The sequence below is a fragment of the Saccostrea cucullata genome, unplaced genomic scaffold, assembly GCF_032062105.1.
Source record: "Saccostrea cucullata isolate Sc308-1 unplaced genomic scaffold, CSIRO_AGI_Scuc_v1 ctg770, whole genome shotgun sequence".
NCBI lineage: Eukaryota > Metazoa > Mollusca > Bivalvia > Ostreida > Ostreidae > Saccostrea > Saccostrea cuccullata.
Genome location: NW_026925606.1, coordinates 205,490 through 230,620, shown reverse-complemented (window position 1 = coordinate 230,620; position 25,131 = coordinate 205,490). Strand labels below are relative to the sequence as shown.

Sequence of the window (25,131 nt, the reverse complement as noted above, 5' to 3'; positions counted from 1 at the left end):
TGTTTTATATCGATAAATATGAATATTAACTTTGTTTAATCTTATTTATCCGCAATGCGACATTTTTTATATATACTACGCATGCGTAAAAGTCAGTTCTACTAAATTCTTTTCAATTTATTCATTTTACAACGCAACGACTACGGATAAAGACGTACATTTTAATTTTGAAAAAAAGACCTTCAGAATCGGGTTTTTTGACGATGCAATTTATCGATTACACCAAGATGCATCAGTTCAAGTTTTCTACTGTGAAATCTGGATATATATATTCTTATGTTTCGGAATTTGCGAGAAACAGTTTCCCATTAACAGGTATTTTTTGTAAAGCAACTGTTTCAGCATTTTCTATGAAATTTGGAGATTATTTCTGATATATTTCTTAAAAGTGCATAACTTTCTTTTTTGTGTGCAGGTTTCGAACTCGGAAGGATTCTACTCCAGCCATTCCTTTAAACAAAGGCAGGCACTCGCTCAAACGACGCAGAACTAGGTGGACAAATGGTCATAAATCACCAAACGAAATTAAAGATTCCTTTGGAATTTCGTGAGCTAAAGTTTGTGCTAAATGTGGAAAAAGCGGATATTTCAATAAACAGAGGTTGTATGTAAGAAAACACATGCTTCTCATTCATCTTTTGTGTCCATTGGATTCTATTTATGTTCTATGGATCATTCATTGTGAAATGAATCTATTATTTAGCATTGAACGGTGAATTTAGGAAATTTATGATCGGAGCCACGGATGCGTCTACAATAATGAATCTGAGACATTCAATTCACTGGGTTATTTGTGCCATTTTCAGTAGGAATTTTTTGTGATATATTAAATTCAACGCTATTAATTTCCTACATTGTTCATATTAAATTGTTTGTTTTGTCATTGTCTTTTAAATGTTGTTTACTTATTTACCTCGCCATTTTTTTCTCATTTAATCGTTACCTGTACCTGTATAAGTTGAATCTTATTTGACACCAACGGGTAACTTATTGGACGGGGTGCAGGACAATAACAAATTTATTGAACCAGGTTTAACAAAGGATGACGTCTCAAAAATGTTTTAATTTATTGTATTGATTGCTTTAGCAAAGGAAGGAAGATGTAAAAAATTATTTATGTTTTTTTGAAAAATGAAAGAAAGTTTGGGAAGTGAAGTGTACTTGTTTAGGATTTGATATGAATGATCGCAAACTTACAGTTAGAAAAATAGTTGAATATCTTTATAATTAAAAGAATAATAATAGAGTACACCCAAAATTTTTCCATATTGAATAAATGATTCTCCGAAGGCAGCGGACTTGGATTTTGATGGTCATCATGCTCTTTCTGGAAATGGATATCAATATCCACGAATACTATGACCGATATTCGACCCTTTCTGACAAAGGAACTGCTTTTTTGTAAATGTAATTCGCATGATTAGAAATATAAGAATAGGTAAAATATTTAAGCTTTTGTAACGGAACGACAAGGAGCACGTCACATGAACGCCTATATCACGTGATCTGCGCATTGGCAGAACGATTGCAGATACGCATGAAGAGGATTTCGTTGAAAAGATTTCAACACTGAAGCCCTACATTATTTCTTTTATCGAAGTTATTCAATTAGTTCGCATACTTTTTTTATCATCTCTCGAATAGATGGGGGTTTTTTTTTGTTTCAAAAATATGGTGAAATTTAACAAACTTACTAGCCTTTAAATAATGCTTAAAATGTCAATTTCACCAAAGGTCATCTATCTCTCACTGATTTTAAACAGTTTTTGCCAATTGTAAATCTTTTTGTTTGTTTGTTTTAAACTCCACTTTAGCTTGAAATATACATGAATGACCTTACAGTTAAAATTTTCTCTGTCTCGTTGTTGTTGACTCCTTGTGTGGCGGTGTTGTTGGTGTTCTTGTTTATACCTTTTGAGTCTGAGTTATGAAATATGAATAAAATGTAATAAATTGCAAAACTATTTTGATCGGCGCAATTATAAAAAGTAGTTTGTAAACTCTTCATATTAATAATCAGTTGAAGAACTATTTTTATCAGCTCAAGCGTGAAACTTAATTCGTAAACCCTCTTTTTTGCTTATTAATGACAGAATTAATTTTTCAGCGTAAGGATTGTCATTACCTTCTGAAAACAATAACAATAACGACAGCAGCCAGACACACAATAATTACAGCCACGACCCCTCCAATAATTGGGGCGGCGTCGATGTCTGGTAGATCAGGGCCAATCATCTGCAAAGTGAGGGTTTATTTAATACAGTAAGATACACTAGGAAGGAAGAAGGTTGTAACAAACTCAATTTATAATTTTGATTTAATGTGGTGCCAACTTGAATGATGAATAACTAATGACTATACACATAATTCTAATCAACAACAATGTATCTAATGTTTTCCGAGATTTTTTGGGGGGGTTGTTTTTCTTTTTGAAATTTATATTATTCAATACATTTTTAATCATGGAATTAAAATTGATGACGTTTATTAATCTCGATTTTAAGATGTAATAATGAAACATGCAAAGATAACCTGATATTTTTTGTGATATATTAAAGTTGAACAAAACATGATAATTATAATTTTTAAAAGCAAACCTGAGAGAAAAAGATAGAGTGTGAGCGGATTTTATATTCTTTGGTCCAACTTATTTTGTAGATACTTGTTATAAGAACGTATCTCTTAGTCACTTAACATAGGTGTCGGAACCGGGGGGGGGGGGGCTAGGGGGGGGGTTTAGCCCCCGCACTTCTTTTTCCAAATATATACTTAGTATAGACATTGAGCATATCTTCGTAAGTTCAGCCCCCCACTTTCCACAGATTCGTCTTAGTATAGGTTAAAATTGAGGAAAGTGGTGGTGTTTGGAAGAAAAATTGTGGTACTGGAGTTCGAACCTGACCCCCCTACCCCCCACGAAATAAGAATTTCGTGTTTGGGAAATAGACATTTCCCTTTTTTTTTTTTTTTTTTTTTTTTTGCTTGTCAGGTTTTTTTGGAGGTACAAAAATTTTTTTTAACACTTAGCCCCCCACTTTCAATTTGCTTCCGACGCCAAATGCCTAACATTCTATTTTGTATTTAATTGTTCTTGGAAGCCTCTAATTCAGACTTATGTAACTGCAGTAAATCAAATTCAGTACAATTTTTCACTTTTACAGGATTTTGAATGACATATTTTTTAAAAAGAGAAACTTGATTCATTAATTTTTGACCAAGAACATACTCTGTTTTTAAATATTAATTGAAGTGGTAGTAAGGTATCTTTGTTGAGAATTCCAGATTTAGGAACTTTTCAAAGGAATGCATATTCGTACAGTAAACTGCCATTATCTGTTGGGTTTTTGTTAATCTACATTTAAAGCAATATGAGCTGCATGTTTGACATCAGGTTTTTTTTTTTTATTTTGGTAAATTTGTAACTAACCATTTCAACCACAGAAGAAAAAAAACGTTCATAAAATTCTGTTGTTCGTATTTGCGATATAATTTTTTTTATTAGCTTTGATTGAAGCAAAATTAAATTATTGTAGCTCTGTACAATAATGATTTCTTATATGACACTGTATATTCGGTTGTACAGAAATATTTCTTCTGAAACATTTTAAAATTTTATTTTGGCTTATTGGTCGTAAGGGTTTAAATGAAATACAAATCAATCAAAATAGCATATTTAACCAGGAAAAAAATTCTCAAAAATACAGCTCATATTGCTTTAAAAAACAAAAAAAAGATACTAAGATATTGCTTACTGTAGGTGTTTTTAATCAACATTTTGACCGCCGGATTATAAAAATATTAATCACTCAATTTAATCAACATTTTGTATTTTGAACAAATATGTTCATAAAGAATTTCAACACCGACGTTCTCATACATCAAGATCACCTTGCATCCGAAAACATTAAGGACAGATGATACAAACAAAAAATGGATGCCTGGATAGATATATATTTTTGGGCCTAATTTGATTGCAAATGAAACAAATAACAAATTTCTAGAATATAGTGAAATTGTAAACCTTTTCTGATGTCTATAAATTTGCCCTTCTAAACCCATCTTTATTAATCTATACAAATATTTTTCGCTTCAAATCCCATTTTGGTAAATTTTGAATTAAAAATAAAAACTTCGCGTTAAAACATATTTACTTTAATCATTAAAACGTGACAAAAGTTGTTATTTTTAAATTCTTTACCATAAGTTTGTATCATCTGTTCTTAAGTCAAGCTAGTAGGTAATATACTTACATGTAAATCAGTTTGCTCAATAACAATTTACACAAAAATCTGGTTAAACATTTAATATACAATTAATTAGTTCAAACGTTTAATGGGATCAAACCTACCTGTGGACATGCACCTGATATAGCGTCACAGGTTCTGTTGGAACAAGTTGTCTTGCAAGTTTCATTACAACCGTAACCATAGAATCCCCAAGCGCACCCTGAATGACCAAACAACATTTTATGTTTTACTTATTCTAATAACTTGAAAGATTTGTTTTTAAACCGTGAAATACATTTTCTCCCTCATACGGATTTGCCATTATTCATAACTTTGAAGATTAAATAATTTAGCTTTAAAACCTGGTTTTATTTAGATGAATAAGCATAGCGTTAAAGCCATAAAAATTTATTTATTTCTACTTACAGTTGTACATGATTTTTGGCTTAAATTTCAGACATTTGGAGATTTTTGTTTTAACAAATCAATACCGTGAATATATTTTTATGCTAAATTACATTCAAACTTAATATATTTTTAAAGATATTGCAATAAGCGTATTTCAAACAAATGAAATTAAAAACAAATACCTATTTGGCGGTGCAGCATATATTTCCCAAAGTTCTGAAGACTACATTTTGTTTTTAATGCCATGCTTTATTTAAAAGGAAGAATATGCCCTGTTGTAGAAAAATAAGTCACCTTCAGTACAGTTGATTCCTCGGTAACCTCTATCACAGCCATTCAAGCATGTCCCGTTAATGTGATGACATTGTTCTTTATCAAAACAAACCCCGCATGACTGAGCACAGTTTTGTCCGAATTTACCCTCATTGCATTCTATAGAAAAAAACACATCCTAGAAATTTGCTTTTTGTTATCAAAATTCAGATTTTAGATATGGTCATTAATCATGGTTTCGTTTCTTTTTACTTTTTACTTTTTAGCCAGAAATTCTTAAGAATCATAATTCTAAGAATCGTTAGAATATAAATTTAAAATATATTTACTTACTCTTGTCACATTTTTTGCCTTTCCATCCCGCCTGACACCCCCCTTGACATTCCCCTGCCACTCTGTCACATCTACCAGGGACTCCACAGTTTACATTACATGTTTCATTGCAGTTGTAGCTATGATGTCCTTCAATACATTCTTAAAAGATATGAAAAAGTTAATGTACATGTAGTTACTATTACCTGTTATTAATTTTTTGTTCGTGTTCTGTACATGGTACCGAGAACATTTTAAAGGGATCTTAATCATTCATATGAAAAGAGGTATGCCATAATAACATAAAACAATCATCAATTTTAAGAAAATGTATTAAAAAAATGTGATATGATGATGGTGTAACAAATTCCAGTTGGCTGGAATTTTTTTTTTTACATTTTTATAGTTCAAACATTGCTAACAATTTAAAAGATGATATATATATTTATTGGATTGTTGTATATGGAAGATTTTTGTATAAAAATGACAACGTTCCCACCTGCAGTACATTTCTCTACTTGGAATCCTCTATCGCAACCTTTTAATCATTTATCGTTAATGTCGTGACATTGTTCAAAATTCAAATATGTGTCACTTGGGGTACATATACTACAATTGTCACCGTACATTTTTAAAGTCAGTACTACTAATCTTTATTTGTATAGACAGAGCTTCATTTTACTTTTTGCTGCTTTATTTAGCGTTTGTGTTATCTCAAGAGTGGTTCAAAGTAAGCACAATTTGTTGACACGTAACTTTAATTTGGCAACTATGGGGTGGACTTCCTACTTTGAACAGACTAACATAAATATGATGACAGTACAGCAATGTATACAAAAACTACTCACATCATACTGCAGTAATTTTGAAGAAACTTTGTTACAGAAAAACATTTTTTTTTGTAACCTTGGTTTATTTAAAAGGACGAAAATGCACTGTTGTAGAAAAAGATGTCACCTTTAGTACAGTTTATTTCTCGATATCCTTTGTCACATCCATTCAAGCATGCCCCGTTAATGTGATGACATTGTTCTTTATCAAGACAAACCCCGCATGACTGAGCACAGTTTTGTCCGAATTTACCCTCATTGCATTCTATAGAAAAAAAAAACATCCTAGAAATTTGCTTTATGTTATCAAAATTCAGATTTTAGATATGGTAAATAATCATGGGTTCGTTTCTTTTTACTTTTTAGCAAGAAATTCTTAAGAATCATAATTCTAAGAACAATTAAAATATAGAATCTGATTTAAAATATATTTACTTACTCTTGTTACATTTTTTGCCTTTCCACCCCGCCTGGCACCCCCCTTGACATTTCCCTGTAACTCTGTCACATCTACCAGGGACTCCACAGTTCACATTACATGTTTCATTGCAGTTGTAGCTATAACGTCCTTCAATACATTCTTAAAAGATATGAAAAAAGGTTATGTAGTTACTATTACTTGTTATTATTTTTTCGTTCGTGCTCTGTATAGGTTACCGAGAACATTGTAGATGGATCTTAATCATTAATATGAAAAAGGGTATGCTAGAATAATATAAACAAACATAAATTTTTAGAAAATGTATCAAAAAAAAAATATGTAATAAGATACTGTTCAAAATTCCAGTTGGCTGGAATAATTTTTACAAGTTTAAACATTGCTTAAAATTTAAAACATTTTATGTATATTTATTGGATATTTATTGGAATTTTTTTAAAAGGGAAGATTTTTGTATAAAAATGATAACGTTCCCACCTGCAGTACATTTCTCTACTTGGAATCCTCTATCGCAACCTTTTAAACATTTAACGTTAATGTGGTTACATTGTTCAAAATTCAAATATGTGTCACTTGGGGTACATATACTACAATTGTCACCGTACATTTTCAAAGTCAGTACTACTGATCTTTATGTGTATAGACAAACTTTCATTATACATTTTGCTGCTTTATTTACCGTTTGTGTTATCTCAAGAGTGGTTTAAAGTAAGAACTTTATGTTTAAATGTAACCAATTTGGCGACTAGAGTGGAATTCCTGCTTTGAACAGACTGACATAAATATGATGACAGTGCAGCAATGTATACAAAAACTATTCTCTTAAATGACATCATACTGCAGTAACTATGAAGAAACTTTGTTACAGAAAAACGTATTTTTTTGTAACCTTGGTTTATTTAAAAGGACTTTGTTACAGAAAAAAAAAATTGTAACCCTGTTTTATTGAAAAGGACGAAAATGCACTGATGTTGAAAAATATGTCACCTTCAGTACAGTTGATTCCTCGATATCCTCTGTCACATCCATTCAAACATGAACCGTTAATGTGATGACATTGTTCTTTATCAAGACAAACCCCGCATGACTGAGTACAGTTTAGTCCGAATTTACCTCCAACACATGCTATACAAGAAATATATCATTAGCTATTTCTTTTTAATTGTCTTTCTTGTTGACTTTTCTTTAACAATAAACACTGTAGAGCACAAATAAAAGTATTTGTTTAATAAAATATATATCTTTACTCTTAATAGACATATGGCTTTTTTTTACATATGATCTAAAATTACATGGATTGTATGTATGTTTTATAACAAATGTAATGATATAGAAATTTGACCATCTTCGGTAAATATTCACTGTGTAACGACTTCAAAGAGTATCATAAGATCATTTATAGTAAATAATTATAGGAGGGTTATCTTAAAGTTGGAAAACTTTTTGAATAACTTTCATAATATTTTTCAAAGTCAGAATCTGTGTTTATTCCTTTTCAAAGTAGGCCCCTGTTACGCACTTTTCCCATCAGTATGCTCTCATCAAATCCGATTTGATAACCCATACCCAACAGTCTCCAGTAACCAAATTTTAGGTGATACATGTACCAGGTGATTAAGAATAATCCTGTTAATGTCACAGAAAACAATGAGCATAACCTTATCTGCTGTTTGCGTTACAAGTGCATTTAATGGTGATGGAGAAGAAGGATGCTTCCAAATTGAACTTTCTGGTTCGTAGAAATGTACCCATGTTTCACATATACATGTAATGATTCTATTCATGATGAAAAGTCCTTCTTTTGCATATCTAAATGCGTGAGACGTGCACATATTTACTTTCATCCTCATTTGTTCTGACACAATGAGGCGAGGAGCCCACTTTGTTCAAACTCGCAGCATTTTAAGCGTACATGTTCTCGTTAAAATCTTCCATAAGACATGCTAATCTCATATACATTTGTTTCGGTACCAACGGTAAGACCCAACATCATCTTTTTCCAATTATTTATTGTACTTTTTGCAATATACTCATAACCTTTATGTAAATTTTTGTGTATTTCCCTGAAGTATTTAGATAGTTTTACATGAAAAATATAAAGATAACTATCAATATTCAAGATAAAAAATCCATAAGCAATGCAAAAAAGAGCACAGAAAACAAGAACCTCCAAAAATCAGAGATGGGATCAGTTTCCATGGAGGAGTGAGCTTCTCCTGCAGACCGGCCAAACCCGCCGCATGCTCTTAGTTATGATCGGAATAACGGAAAATCCGTCCTCAATTCAGTGTAAAAATTATGGACTTAATTTGTTTGACAAATATGCGTCAGCATATGACTCAATGATTTTTTTTGGCTGACAATGTCATTGTAAAATAGAACTTACGAAATGATGACATTACACGAGAATGCTGATATGCGTGCTTTATTAACTTGTTTGTTAATAATTTACCTGGTTTTAGAATTTGTTCATATATATATATATATATATTAAAAAAGTGTATATATACCATTTTCACACCGTGAACCTTTATATCCAATTACACATCCAAAGCAAGAACCATCTTCAATGTTGCAATGTCCCTCCTGACAATTCTGTGGACACGGTGAGTCACAGTTTTCCCCGTAAACACCTGAGATATTGCAACCTGCATAAATATTAATTAATGAATGAATATTTGAATTAATATGCAAGTTTACTTAATTCAGAGTTTGATATTTCAATTAAGGATCAACAGAATATAAATAGCAATAAACATATAATATAAAATTCTTAAAAATCAAGTCTTATTTCACGCATATTATTCCAAAACTTGATGTACAATTAGTTCTAAAATATTTTTTTAATCAATTTAGAAATTATAATAGAGATATTTTGTTATCTACCTTGTACCAACAGATCATATATCTTAAATCTGAGTTGGGGGAAATCTAGCAATCTTATTTTTTAATATGACCTGGTATAGTTATGCATATGCATTGTATGTTATAAAAAAACATGGGAAAAATCCCTACGTTTTTATAGATAAATCTTTGCCATAAACAGAGCGTGCTCAACTTCTTCGGACTGACATAAGGATTCGAGCATCAGTGAATGAATTTTAAACAAGTGCTTTATATTTAAGGCATTGGTTTTCCTGAACAAATTATACTGTTGTATTCTAGAAATAATTCAATAATAAACAAACAATTAATGTATGCGGTTTAAGAATATCATCTTCATATTGACAAAGTTCAATCGTCTTATTTATTATGTAAGAATTTCTGTTACTTTTTGATATTACATTTTATTTATAAAAAAATCACTTCTGTTTTAAGTTTTATTCAGCTTATTAACAAATGGATATTAAACTGCTGGTGTCTTATTTTGTTTACATAAGCAACTTAATTATTTAATTTTTTTTCAAGTATACTTCCAGATAGTACGTCAATTTAATATATTATACTAAAAACATTAGCATGAATTGTTTTCAAATGAATTCTTACCATAAACTTCAAGTTCACAAAGTTCGTTGAAAGCGTACTTAGAATATTCCACAGGGTAAGTACTTCCTTGGATTCTCTCGTTGTAATAGATGACGTATCGTCCGTGCTTTAAACATTCTATTGTGGTTGTATTCGGTATCGTGCCATTGGTGTACTTAGTATCTTTAAAACATAGAGTCCAATCATCTTTGTTAATTGTGTTGGATATATAGATCGAGAATCCGAGAAATCTGGCTGTGTAACCATTGAGGCCGTCTGGAGAAAACAAAAAAATGTGTGAATTGGTCTGAAGCATTACGATATTTTTTAAAGTTATTCATATTCAAACATTTAAGTTTGTACTTAAAAACGTGGTCAACTTGCCTGGAATGATCATTAAAAATTAATAATAACTGTGCTTGGGAAACTGTCAAAAATGAAGCAAATGCCTTGAAATTTCACAAGAAAAGACGACAAAATATATAGTGGATTATATTATTATATGAAAATCTTTACGTCAATCAATTTGCATTTGTTACTTTTAATTTGAAATTATACCCGTGTATTGTCTGATGAAATGTCTTTTTTATCGTGTGCCGTAGAATCGTATCCTTTGGTTATTCAAACATAATAAATTATTTAGTTTTGTCTATATTTTATCAAATAGAATGAACTGAACTATGATAAATAAACAGTTGCAGTAAATATAATTAGCTTAGTGCGCTCACTCTTTTCCGAGGAAAAAAACGCTTTGTCAACGATTTTACCGGACAATCCTGTTACAACGTTAACATTTACCCCAACACAAAAACAACTAAACATTTTGCTTTTAATTTATAAAAAAGAAAAGGGAAAATAATTCAGAATCGCATTTATAGCTAATATACAACATTTCTATTCTAAATGTCGCATATTTACTTCAAATTGCTTAACGTGATTCGAATCTGTCGTGAAAGTAATTGGAATTTTAAAAGATGGTTACCTCCGGACAAAGGACATGTATTTGGTTTAAGAATCATAAAAAAATTATATGCATTAATGCGCTCCTTTTCATGGCAACAACTTCTGAATACGCCTTTGATTAAAAATGTAATATCTGTGAAACAATTCCCTCCGCCAATAAAAAGAAGTATCAAAAAACTTACAAAATATAATCAGAATTTTATATATTTTCATGTATAAGATATGGTAACAGCTTAAGATTATGTTGTTAGTATTTACTCATAGATATTGCATTCCAACAACATTCTGTGACCGCCTGAATTTCCTCTGTCTTCTTAAAAATTAACTATTTTTTTCTTAACCTTGAGAGCAAAAAAAGGTTTAAATAATCACTCTAAGAGTAATTGGATATTTATTTTCTTAATTTTATTTTAAATAAAAGATATATACCTACATGTAAGTAACAGAGGGCAGAAATCGGTATGGTCATGAGTCAAATAAAAAGATATGCTAATCCGAATTTCCTCTGGCCTATTTTCAATAATAACTCTGTATTACATATTTTGGCAATTAAAGCTATTAAATCGATCAAAAGTAACCTATTATCAATTTATTTAATAAAAATATTAAAAACAAACATTATATAATACTTTTGAAGGAAAATTAATGTAAAAAATTTACCATTCCGAATTTCGTATGATTTTTTTAACCTTAAGATTTTGAATTGATTCTTGGTGCGTTAAACAAATTACCCAATATCGTGATATTAAAATCTTCATAATTTTTTTTAAAGATGTAATATGTTTACCTTATTTAGAAAATATCACTGACATATTTACACAGTTTAGGTAAAAAAGTGCACATTAAACACCTGAAGTCCCTCTGACTTTTTTAAATAACAAACCGATAATGTACAAGGATTGCCTAAATAAAAAAAAATCCATGGACCAATTTTCCCTTACATTTAAAATATACTGGAAAATGGAACATAATGATATACATAATAATCTAGTTTCTATAAATTAAGAATCTTATCGACGATTTACAATCCAAATTTCCTCTGTCTGAACACACACAGAGGAATTTTTAAATCTAATTTTTTTTTTTCAAGTTGTGACAAAAAAGACAATTCACTTGTAACAGTGCTAAACTTTTGCAAGCTTAAACTTAGAAAAAAAAAACGAAAAGGGCTAAATTAATCGGGGAAAACAAATTTAGTATGACAAAAATTTCTCAAAAAAAATATTATGTACATGCATGCTGCAGGTATGTTCATACAGAAGTGCTTAAAATCTTAAGGGAGGTTCTGACACAAATGTTTCCTCCCATTTTCCCCACTTCAATCTTTTGACTTTCTGTGGCTTTCATTTGGTGAAATTCTGATGAACATGTATGTCTTTCATAGCAGCTCAGGTATAAACACTTTAGTCTTGTTGACATGTGGCCGAGTTAAATACAGATGTGATTCGCAGCCTGAAAAAAAACTTTACTTCAGTTACAGCCTTATTGACAAGTGGACACTGAATATATATGTAATAATGTAACATCTATTATAAAGTAACACCTATTACTGACTGGTTATTGGTATTTTAATCATAATAGTTCCACTAAAATAAAATAGCATGATACCTAAAAAATAAAATTTACATTCCACAATCATGTAATTAGCATATAAAATAAAAAGCTTTTTAAAAATTTTTATATTAAAGCCACAAACCTTGAATGCCATGCAACGTCATAAGGGATAATCAAAATTGATTCTGACATAGAAGAGTATAACATACATGAATATGTAGTAGATTTGGCATGGCTCTTCGTTTAATTGTAACTTATCTTACCCAAGATTAATTTGCAGATGATGCTGGGAATTAAAAATGTAAATACATGTATACCAGTGTTTCAAACAATCGTACAACAGATTTGCACGTATTGACGAGAATTTTACCATAAATTGAAAATCAAATAATTGATAAATCTTTCAAATCAACTAATATTACTGGTTGCAAAGCTTACAAGCAGACAAGTAGAATTCATCTGCGTATAGGTCTGGGATTGAATATATAGTGAGCTGGCCCCATTCACATTATTGCTAAAAAATTATAAATGACAATTTTTTTTCGGGCTAGTTCATTTTTAGCAGTGTTCGGGCTAGTACATTTTTGCAAGGCCCAGGCTAGTACATTTATGGCAGAATGGACAAAGTTCACTAGCAATCAGTCCTGCATGTCTAGCTAATTTTACAGTGAGTTTCATGCACTGTGTATATGCATTGAATTTTTATTTTCTGATGCCCATTACTCAATTTGTTTGGATAACATAATTACAGTGAAGAGACAACAACAAAAATTTAAAAACAATAATTAAATGCATAATCACAGTGCTAACAAAGCTGATATCAGTTTCAGTACATGTGTACACTGTATATAGGTTCATGTTCGCCCGCTTTCTTTTTGCCCTTTCATACTTGCAAACAATTTCGCCCTATTGTTCAATTTACCACGTAACAGTTTGTTTAAAGAAACTATAATGTATTCTTTGATTTCACCAAACAGAGGTCAGGGCCAAAGGGGCGACAATAAAACGGGGTGAAAATTTCCCGGTATACAGTAATATGTACATTTTATCAGTCTGAAATGTACAATCATTACTTTAGCAAGTTAACTTTTTAAAATTTGAAAACTTTATCAATTTAGAATTATATTTTTATTCATACCCAGCCAGATGGTTTCAGCTTCACAGTTGTCTATTAGTGCATCTTGATCAAAAGAATTATACTGCCAAGTGTTTACTCAGGTTGTACATTTAGACTGCCTAATGATGGAAACTCAAGTTTGTTCCTTTGGCAGTTAATAAAAACCTATTGAGATAACAAATCATTCATCTGACCATATTTAACTTACATATGAATTTTATGGACATTTCTTAAATTTTATAGACCATCCTTATAATTTACTTCCGAACAAAACCTAATAAATGAATGTGTGCTGTTAACAAGAATCAGGGGCCTTAATTATGTTTCATAAAATAAGAATAATATGAGAATTGGTCAACTGTCTTTTTTCTGTTTTTTTTTTTTACAAAAAGCCTTTTCACAAGTATTATGTTCTTTTATGTCATTTTCTTGCACATCACCTAATTATCATTACATCAAGATTGTATGTACATGAGAAAAATAATCTCATATTTCAAAAATCATAAACATGGGACCCATTTTATTTTCAGTCGATGACAAATGTGCATGATTTTTTGCTATTTTCTCATTTGTGTGAATAAATTCAATATTGTTTGAAAAGACATGTAAAAAATATCGTTATCACGAGAATAAAAACTCACTGCATCAATGGTGCCATTGACTCATTCCATGCACTGCCCATGGCAGCCATATGATTTTTTCACTTCATTTTCGAAATGAGACAAAAGCGTACATTGATCAGATTATACTTCTGCATTTACTTGTTGAGCTAACCTTTCATAATAATGTAAATAAATTACGTTTAATAAGAAGACATTATGTTCTAAACATATTGTCATTAGTGAAAAAGTAAAGGCTAGGTCGGAACGTTTTGTTGTACTTATACCTGCTTAATTAAAAATCATGGTGTACATCTTGATCTTGTGCAGGTTGTAACTAGAAATGAAGTCGCCTAGACAGTTGTTGTAAGGTACCAAACAGCATAGATCAGTACACTTCTTCCACAAAAAAACCGAATAAAGTGTTTTTTCTTTGAAAATAAAAGAGGCGTCTTTCTATCAACATCGTGGAGGAAAACGGCCGGGGAATTGTCGTAAATTCTTATGTCGGAATAAAACTCGAAAAGCCAATGTTGAATAATTTTATCAGAATTCTATTGAAGATTACTTAATTTGTAAATCAAATTGTTGCTTGTGATCCATTAAATAACTTTGATAGCAAAATGAGACGAAATTATAAGTATTATGACATCACCAGTGATCAACCTTTCGTCATAATCGAATCACCCAAAGAGAATTTTTTTTTTGATTGATCCAGACTTACAGAAAAAAAAATAAAAAGTAAAATCAAAGTCACTGATTAAAATAAAAATAATAAACGAAAAGCAGTTATATGTTGGCATAGGCGTCGGAACCGGGGGGGGGGGGGGGGTAGCCCCCCTCCCCCTTTTTTTCTATATATACCCTCGAATCATGAGTTTTCGTCGCATTACGGCTAATTTGTATTAAAGAGCTTCAAGACTGAAGAATTGAAATGTTTGCTATTTATCACATATACAAACAATAATTCTAGTTATTTTAAAATGATTTTAACTCACATATCATTTGTTATTTGTTCAGAATGTCATTGAATTCTTCCATGCTTGCTCTTCCGATATTTTTGCTGACGTCATGTTTTCGTGGTATTTTTAAAACACATAAACTATGGAAATCTAGTCGGGCGAAATCCTTTAAAATTGTACAATATCAAAAATTCTAGTTAATTGACAATGATTACTTTATTTGAAATGAAAATGTATTTGTTTTTAATTAAGACCACATCTATCTATCGTAAGGCGTGTCTAAGCTGTATTCCTAAATATTATTAAAAAAATTCTCTTTCTCAAGAGTGACCTAGAAGTAATTTTGTAAAGCTTTTTTGAAATTTTTCATGTTTTAAAATACAAATCCAAGTATATTTAAAAAAAATCAATGTTTAATTCAATAAATTATCAATGGCACAATACTTTTTTATCATATAACTTTTTAACACCCCTGATATTTTCTTTGAAAATTATATTTTAAAAATTACGTTACTAGATCACCGTAGAAAAAATATCAAAAAATTCCAAATTGTTGTCACATGACCGGTAGCTGTATGGATAGTTAAAGGATGATGATATGCTGGGTCGCCGGCTATTAGTTTGTAAGTTTGGTATTCTAGTTCAAAACACGACGAATACGCATATATTCCGCAAATTGCCAAATTTGCGAACGATGCATACACTGTAACTCACCCGCTATATATTGATTTGGCAAAGGCAAAAAGGTTTAACACTTGGTCATAAAACATGCACAGGGTTCCCCTTGATAAATTGCAAATATGATGTCATTTCGATCTCACATTGTGCGATTATTCCTAAAATAAAAAAAAAAATACCACGAAAACGTATATACCACAAAAACACATGACGGGATGGTATATATAATATAGGCATTTAAAATGGGAGTTTTTTTCCTTTTCTTTTTGTTTGTTTGTTTGTTTGTTTGTTTTTTTTTTTTTTTTTTTTTTGGTTTAGCCCCCATCTTTCAATTATCCCCATCCCCTATCAAGTTGCTTCCAACGCCTAAGGTTGGTCATATTCTTCTTTAGATAATGAATAGAATTTAAAAAATAAAGATCTCTTTTAATACTATTTTTACAATACCCAACTTTATTTCATCCGTCCTATAGTAGATAGTTATATGGTGTATGTTGAGTACGCTTCCTAGATCCACCCGCCAGGTGGCAGTAGTTTTATCATTGTCAGATATCGTACATTGTTCTCCAGTAGATGTCCGGTTTGTAAACTGCCCGTCTACAGCTTTATCAGCTCCCCAATTCGGTTGTTTAGGAAACGGATGCTGCTGCCAGGCAGTCTTCTTCAATGCAACATTATCTGTGAAGCAAAGGAAAAGAAATGCATCTAAAAAAAAAAACATATAGTTTTAAACTGTGGAATTTTTCAGGAGTTATGCAAATAGAACACTCACAATAGAATTTGTTCTTTAGTTTATTAAACAACCCCCGTATAAAAAGGTCTTGTTTTCTTTTTCTAAAGACAGAGGAATATGGGTTTAGAGTTTTATAAAGCTTTAAGATATTTGAAAAAAATCATGGTTTAAGTGCCAAACAAATTAAAATTATGAGTTTTAACGATTTATAAAAGTCTCTTAGTTTTCCTATAAAAGAAAGTTTACGAGACGATGTCATTCATGGAGAAATTTGAATTATCTACTGAAGCCTCCGTCTCAACAATATAGAAAATGTTTCCGAATCGTGATTATTTACCTAGTAATGAATATATGTATATGGTTTCATGTACCTGATTTCGAATATATATATTTTACACATTTTATATAAATGCAGGAAAATTCATAGAGGATATTCATTGTTTTGTAGTTGATTGTGGAATTTATTTCACGAATAGGACATGATTTTATTCATTTTTTCAGGATTGTAAAGGACGAGTCAAAATAGAAAAAAATACTGTCTCAGGACTAAAATAAATCTCAAAATCAACTACAAAACATTGAATTTCTGTTTTTCACATTTCTTGATTTGATTTTTCCTATGCCCCTGTCTTTTTTAAATATAGTCATAGCTTAGTCAGTTGAAACCATGTATGTATTCAACATATTTTGGGTAGTTTTGGCAGTTTTATTCTCTGGAAGAATGGTTTATCTCTTTCTATTTTTTATATGAGGACAAGGAAATATGTAGGACTCCAAAGTTCGATGGGACTCCAAAGTCCAATGGGCACGCCAAAGTCCGATGATCTCCGCCAATCCCCGATGTTTGACACGCTAAAGTCCGATGGTACAGAAAACAATTGACATATGTGACGTCATAATACTACTGCGCCAAACCTCAATGCCGCGCCATGCAGAGTCTTTAAAAATATGTATAAATAAATAAATGCAAAAACTAACCCTTTTCTCTCAGATAGGTGCGAGACTAACCCTGAACGCTCGAAAAGTGTGTATCACCTTTGAGCTAGAAATCTTGGGTGGGTGCAAAACTAACCCTTATCACTCGACTAGTGTGCGAGGACTAACCCTAAATCTCTCCGGTTGTGCAACGCAAAGACTTACCCTAATCAATCGAGTGGTGTGCGAGGACTATTCCTAATATCTCTGAAAGGTGCAAGCAATAAGGAAAATCAATAAAATTGAATTCGAGGACAAATTCATAAATAATGTCTTTTGAATGCAGGACAACGGCGTCAAGGATTGACGTCTGATAATTGTGACGTCATAAACGTTCATTGTTCATCCGCACCATTGGACTTTGGCGTGTCAGAACATCGCACTTTAGCGCAGCGTGTCTCATAGGAAACGAGCCATCGGACTTTGGCGTGACCATCGGACTTTAGCGTCCGTAAAGACAGCGAGCCATCGGGGTTTGGCGCAGACAATCGGGGTTTGGCGAGGTCGACCATCGGACTTTGGCGTCACGTCATATTATTTATATAAAAAATATTTTTTTACAACACTCTCCATTATGGACAGGAAAAAGAAGAGTTTTGCCGCACTTCTGACATTCTCGCACTGTGACAGGATATCATTATTCAATGAATAAAGTACAAGGGTATCGTGGACAAAGCGTTTTTCTAAAAAAAAAAAAATAATAATGGGTGCACTTAGCTGAAGATTTCAGTAAATGTTTATTCATCATATTTTGATGCTTCAAAATGTTTTTTGATAATATCTAGACAAAAATAAATCTTCAGAAAATCGCATATGTGTGCAAGATTGATCCATCGGATGTTTATGAAGACTCAAGTATGTAAATCAATGGAATTTCTTAATTTAAGTGCGACTAATCCAACTTTACTTTTAGCAAAGATGAAACGTGTCGCTGTTTTAGACACTTTGACCTTATCATCTCTGCGCCGTAGGGCGATAAAATACATAACATAAAATATCATAATCTATTTATTAATGCATATATCTATTTGATATTTTCCCTGTATATTCATGATATATGTACTTAAGAGTAGCAAAAATTTCAGAATGCGGGGATATTTAGTTTTCAAACTAGACAATTTGGAATCCATTTTATCGAACAACCCTGAACTTCACTGATATATAAAAAAATGTTGCGTGGTTTCAAATTTACATGTTGAGGACATTTAGATTTTTTATTCAAACTTTCCACATGAAGTTGGAGTCTTGCAGATAAGAGGTCATGTATTAATTCCAAAATTACAAGGGCATTGCCAAGTTAAAAATCGTAGTTTAATTCATAATTCTTATCCACATTATATGTTTTTTGTGGAAAGGTCTGCAAACGTAAATAGATTCCCTTATTTCACCGCTAAAATTGACTTTGTTTTCTGGCAGGATGAAAACAACTGTTGAACTACATTAAATATACCTATAATTAAATTATTGGCAGCACTGTTCAAATATCTTAATGCTTCTTGAGTTTATATATAAAAACTTGGCAAGATACATTGAGGGTATACCTTTGCATTAAATCGATGTTTTAGAGGCTTTCTATTACTTTTTCAATGAATCTGCAACAAACATATAACAGTATTGCATGTCTAGAAAAATATGCAGACGGTACATATGTATATAAATTAAATAGTCAAGTAGACATCACGAACAAGTGAAAGATCTTTCAAATAACTGCAAATAATATTTTATTTGAGAACAAAAGACATTTTTATTGTACAATATGTGAATTGATCAGGCTCTCACTGAGTATAAACTACGTCATCTTTTGCAAGATGACATCACATTGGCGAACTATATGCATCGTTTATATATTGTTCTGTGAGATTTAACAAACGAAATATAATGCATGTAATGATAAGTTTTTATGTAGTTTACATCTATCAAGCAGTTTGAAATAGCGAATAATTACATTTTGTGGTATTTTGGAGATCTTATATTCTGTGTGTGTTTTTTTTTTTTTTGGGGGGGGGGGGGATTGGCCAAAAATTCGTTAATAATTCCCTTTAAAATAATCTATTCTGTAAATTCTATACTCTGTAAACTGTAGTCTATCTAAAATCTAAAAATAGAAGGCTAATTCACAAAATGAAGTTGAAAGGAAATGGAAGTAATTGATTTTTGTCCTTTTAAAAAACACAAATTGGAAATTAAACTAAAACAGTCAGTTTCGGTGCAAAGAAGCACATAAGAATTAATGAAGAGGTATACATAAAAAAGCCCTTGTTTGATGTATTTTGAACAACCTATCATAATCCCTCATGAAAAAAAAAATATTCCAATTCATAGAGTTATAATTTTTTTACAAAACTTTTTAATAAACCTTTTTTTGCAATTAAAAAATAAACGGGTTGGTCACGTGATCAAATCCAATAAAGCCCAAAGGGCTTTATGGAAAATTTGATCATGTGCCAACCCGTTTTACATCTCAATAAAACTAAAAAAAATGATACCTTATTACTTATATTTACATTTGTGACTTATTCATAATTTAAATTTGCCTGATTGTGACTTTTAACGTGTGAAATATATTATTTTTCAAACCCAACGGCATGTATGTAATCCATTGAACGCTGGTCGACCCTTAATGACGTCACTGAGAAATTACGTCGAACGTTTATCCATACGAACATATATGACCTCTTAACTCGTACCTATATTTAAACAGTAAAAAAAAACGCTTGTTTTCAGTAGTGTTATATAAAGAAAAACATTTGCAAATAAAAATATTAAAAATGAAAGCAGAGCTGTCTACTCGTAGATAATAAAAACATCAATGAATTTCGTTAAAATTTCATCAATGGGATATTGGGATTTGTGAATAAAGATGGAAACCCCCTATCATAGAAAAAAATGATAGTCCCTTGCTTTGCTACTGGTAATTTGTAATATCTCCCCAAGCATGAAATGTAATGGAATATGCACAGTGTGAAATTTAATCAAAAGGCTGAGTCTAATTATTTCTATTCTAAAAATTTTGATAAATTTATTAATTTTAACTGTTATGTTTATTGTTTTAGAATAAAAAAAACCAAATGCTTACCACCTCTATTGTCAAATTTTACTAATCATGGGCCCTATGAGAATCTGCTGGAAAAGGGCCAAATAATCACTTTATTCACATATTTTTCTTGTATTTTCTGCCATAAAGATTTCTTCATCAGGAAAGTAGATAAAATTCACCAAATTGTGAGATTTAAAAAAAAGATGACCATCTAGTTTGGTCTCTGATGAGGACAAATGTATGAGAAAGGCAATAAACAGTCCATTCTTTAAGAGAAAGAATTAATCAAGGGTTGTAGGCCCGAGATTAATTCTTTCAAAGAATAGACAGTTTTTCTGTCTGTTTTTCTTCTTAACATAGACTGGGCCTCTTTAAGATTGAAATTCTAATTAAATTTTTAATTAATTGTAGTTAATGAAGAATGGTGGGTAAAAGATTGGTACCATGAGCGTTTCAAATATGTTTTTTTATTAAAAATATTATCAACTTCGAGGTCAGGTTTACAAATTTAGAAAAAAATGGAATGGTATTGTTCATGTGAAATATGAGAACCATTTTTTGTCATCCAAACGTTATGACCAAGCTTAAAGTTTCTTTTACTGAAAGGGAAAGAAGCTAAGATTTTATTTCATCGAAAGCTAGGTAGAGGGGCTAGGTTAGAAGTTATAGCTTATTTACGTACACAACCTACAAAGTAAAGCTTAGCTTGATATCCTCGGACTGTCAAGTCGATTCCCGAAGTTAAATACTATTCCGATTGTTCAAATGCAGAATTTGTTTTCATTGTGGTGTGATTGATTGTAAAATCATACTGTCGGAAAGAAAATGAATAACATTCATTGATCCTATTAAAAATTACTAAATGAAAAGAAAACACATGTTCATACCATAAGCAGTTGAAATATTCCCGATCAGTATTCCAAGAAAACAAAACAAAACCACTCTTCTGTCCATGACGTTAGATGCGGATTAATTTGACAGCAGGAAGTAAATATTCTAAAAAGATTTTTAGAATAATTTATTCTTTTTCAATAAGGCCATAAGGTCAACTTCATTATAAGGGTCAAGTGACTTTTTAATATATATATATATATATATATATATATATATATATATATATATATATATATATATATATATATATATATATATACTTATTGATGTGTGCAAGAGCATCATTGAAAATGAGCAATGGCTAATCACACTGCCATTATAAAAAAAATACTGCATTTTATTTCTTGAATTCATGAAAGAAAATATCACTTAATTCAGATGCAAAGTTTACTTTTGCTATCTTCCTTATTTTTATTTCCCTTTACATTTAGATGTTGTCGCGATAAAGTACTTTAATACAGTAAATAATTTTTTTACCCTTCTCCTTCTCTTAATCTCTGTATCTTTAAAAATGATCACTGTTTCAAATCCTTGAGTAAAATTCCGTAGAAGTACCTCTGCTTGTTTGTCCTTTACATGCCTTGCCTTCCTGATAAATTGACACAGATATCAAATCATTGTTTTAAAATCCCAAACATAAGTTAACCTTCAAGGTGATTTAAAACTTAAGGTTTATAAGGTTATAAGTTTTTTATTTCCTTTAACTAAATATATTATTTTTCTATAATACAAAAGTACATTGTTTTTATCACGACAGGTATCTCTTTATTTCATTTATGTTTAAAATTAATAATCTGCATGGTATGTACGTTGTTGATACAGGTTTAAGTTATTGTATTTTTGACATTCATTGCAGTCATATTTCTTTTGATTGAAAACTTATGGAATAGGTTCATAATGGAATACCTTTCTACAAAAATTAACAGAAGTAACTCTATTGCAATGGGATGAAGTTTATGTTAATGCAAAATGGTTTAAAAACATTGCTACTTTATTCCCACATGAAATACAGAGATAGAAACATTGTAATGGCCCTTCGAAAATTCGTTGACGTTCCTGCTAGAAAATTAGTTGAAAAGGAAAAATAAGCCCAAAGAGATGAATTCCGTCACACCACTATCAATGCATTTAGGTATGCAGGGTTCTCCATGAACTGTTTTTCTGTGTTACTCCCGACACAGTAAAGTTTTCTACGACACAGTAACGATTCAAATTTAATGCTTGAGACACAGTAAAAATTTTGCCGACACAGTAAGATCTGTGATAATTAGAAAATCTAAACATAAATTTTCTCTCACTTAGTGAGATTTTAATCAAACAATTCTACCGTCTTTCAATTCTAAACGGCGGAGCACTTAATTACTAGGGCTTCACCTTGCATAATCAATTATCCCCTAGACCCTCGCCGGACTTCACACATGAAGGAACAAAGATAAATAAATTGTTTTTACACTTACATTTAACGGTTATTGATATTTATTTATATAGAGGAAAATAAAACAAACATGATTTTGTACACGTTTATTTTAATATATTGGCGATTGTTGGTCGTGGCTTAAAGCAACAAAGGGGGTGCCAAGCAGGGCGACCCCAAACAATTTCAACAAGCAGCAACAACAATCAAGCAAAATATTACATGTACATGTACTATAATAAACAAAACAATGGCCGTTCCGGGTTTACCGCAAACGGTAATTAACCTTACAATTAAATTTTATGTACATGTATTTTAAATAAACTTTACAAGTTTATATGTATGTAGTTATCGTTCCGGGTTATCAAACCGCGAACGTTACTTAAGATATTTTAGCAAGCAAAGCACTGTCCATGACATTTGGTGAAAGCAGTACACATTTTGCACAGCAATTGAGTTTGTTTCAATCAATCAAAGCAGACCAATTCATGAATTTGTTGAAAGCAGCACACATTTTCACAGTAAATGAGTTTGTTTTAAGCAGCAGCATCACAATGAATTATAGCATCAGTTGAATGGCGCGGCGCAAACTGAATCTTGAGACGACAAGGGGAAAAACAAATTGTAATTCAATGGAATGTCATCAAGGACTCTACGAGCGAGGATAAACATGCACTCAAAATTACAGCATACAAGGTCAGGCCCATGGAATGCCACGACGAGGATCTTCCAAGTGTAGTCAATGTTCCAGTCAATCCTGAAAAGATAGAGAAAACCCCAACAGCAGACAAAGACTTCTTAAATAATTATATAATATCAAGCTGTATATTCACCATTAATTCTAAAATATGGGATGGGATGGGTTGGGATTTAAGAAGCAATCGTGATTGAAAGCATATTTTTTGAAAATTCTGTCTGTTACAAAAATCGTATACCTTTCGTTCTTAGGATCCAGGGCAAAGAGGGGGAATTTGAGATATCCCGAACCCGATCTAATTTATAGCTAACCCAACTCAAATAGCAGCAACAAAGTTTTCCTCATAAAATAAAGGCATCTATTCTTTAATTAATAGATGCTATTATTTATATAGAGGAAAATAAAACAAACATGATTTTGTACACGTTTATTTTAATATATTGGCGATTGTTGGTCGTGGCTTAAAGCAACAAAGGGGGTGCCAAGCAGGGCGACCCCAAACAATTTCAACAAGCAGCAACAACAATCAAGCAAAATATTACATGTACATGTACTATAATAAGCAAAACAATGGCCGTTCCGGGTTTACCGCAAACGGTAATTAACCTTACAATTAAATTTTATGTACATGTATTTTAAATAAACTTTACAAGTTTATATGTATGTAGTTATCGTTCCGGGTTATCAAACCGCGAACGTTACTTAAGATATTTTAGCAAGCAAAGCACTGTCCATGACATTTGGTGAAAGCAGTACACATTTTGCACAGCAATTGAGTTTGTTTCAATCAATCAAAGCAGACCAATTCATGAATTTGTTGAAAGCAGCACACATTTTCACAGTAAATGAGTTTGTTTTAAGCAGCAGCATCACAATGAATTATAGCATCAGTTGAATGGCGCGGCGCAAACGCCACATGGCCGAAACCTATGGAATTCACAGGTTTTGGTCACCCCACAAAATGGGGAAGCCGCATTCAACCGACCCACGACCAACCGCCCTAAATGTCACCCAGTGGCGGATTTAGAGGGGGGAGGGCCCAGGGAGCCAATGCCTCCCCCCTTTTTAGTCCAAAAATTCACAATATTTTACATATCGATATTTATTTGGTGTGGCTGTGGGCCCCCACCCTGACCTCAAACTCGTAGGGCCCCCCTTTATAAAATTTCTGGATCCGCCACTGTCACCTATTTACTTGGGAAACTGAAATAGCCCCCCCCCCCCCGAAAATAAGTCTAGATCCCCATAACTCCTAAGTTGATTACGTGTATATACTAATTAGACTAAAAATATGCAATTTGTGTCATAATTTATATTATACATGATGAATTACATGTAATAAAACTTAAAGAAACATTTATATGTGGACAAAATATTGTCCCGTCATAAAAATGGCTGATCCTGTTCTACCCTTTTCAATTCGACAACAGCAAGTATGAATTTATTCTGGCTGGTTTCAAACAATAGTTCTAGAAAACCTATTTAACTTACCGTGTAAGATTATCTATGGAAATAAATCATGTTAATTGTAATAAAATAAGGTTAGCCTTATATC

General features: G+C 31.5%; 1 protein-coding gene across 6 annotated transcripts in view; it reads right to left on the bottom strand.

The window, feature by feature from the left end:
* Positions 1-25,131, bottom strand: part of LOC134269336 (receptor-type tyrosine-protein phosphatase alpha-like) — a 119,009-nt gene that overhangs the window by 15,287 nt on the left and 78,591 nt on the right. For 2 of the 6 annotated variants that reach the window (XM_062751536.1, XM_062751535.1), the window contains exons 10-12: positions 4,349-4,446; positions 2,126-2,235; positions 1,841-1,920 (exon numbers count right to left, since the gene is read on the bottom strand). The exons of 2 other annotated variants lie outside the window; for them this stretch is intronic. In XM_062751536.1, the coding sequence (XP_062607520.1) occupies positions 1,841-1,920; positions 2,126-2,235; positions 4,349-4,446 (288 nt within the window). Of the gene's footprint in view, positions 1-1,840; positions 1,921-2,125; positions 2,236-4,348; positions 4,447-4,928; positions 5,067-5,240; positions 5,382-6,176; positions 6,315-6,488; positions 6,630-25,131 lie in introns of all 6 variants that reach the window. 2 more of the 6 variants (XM_062751531.1, XM_062751537.1) reach the window with 2 other exon arrangements.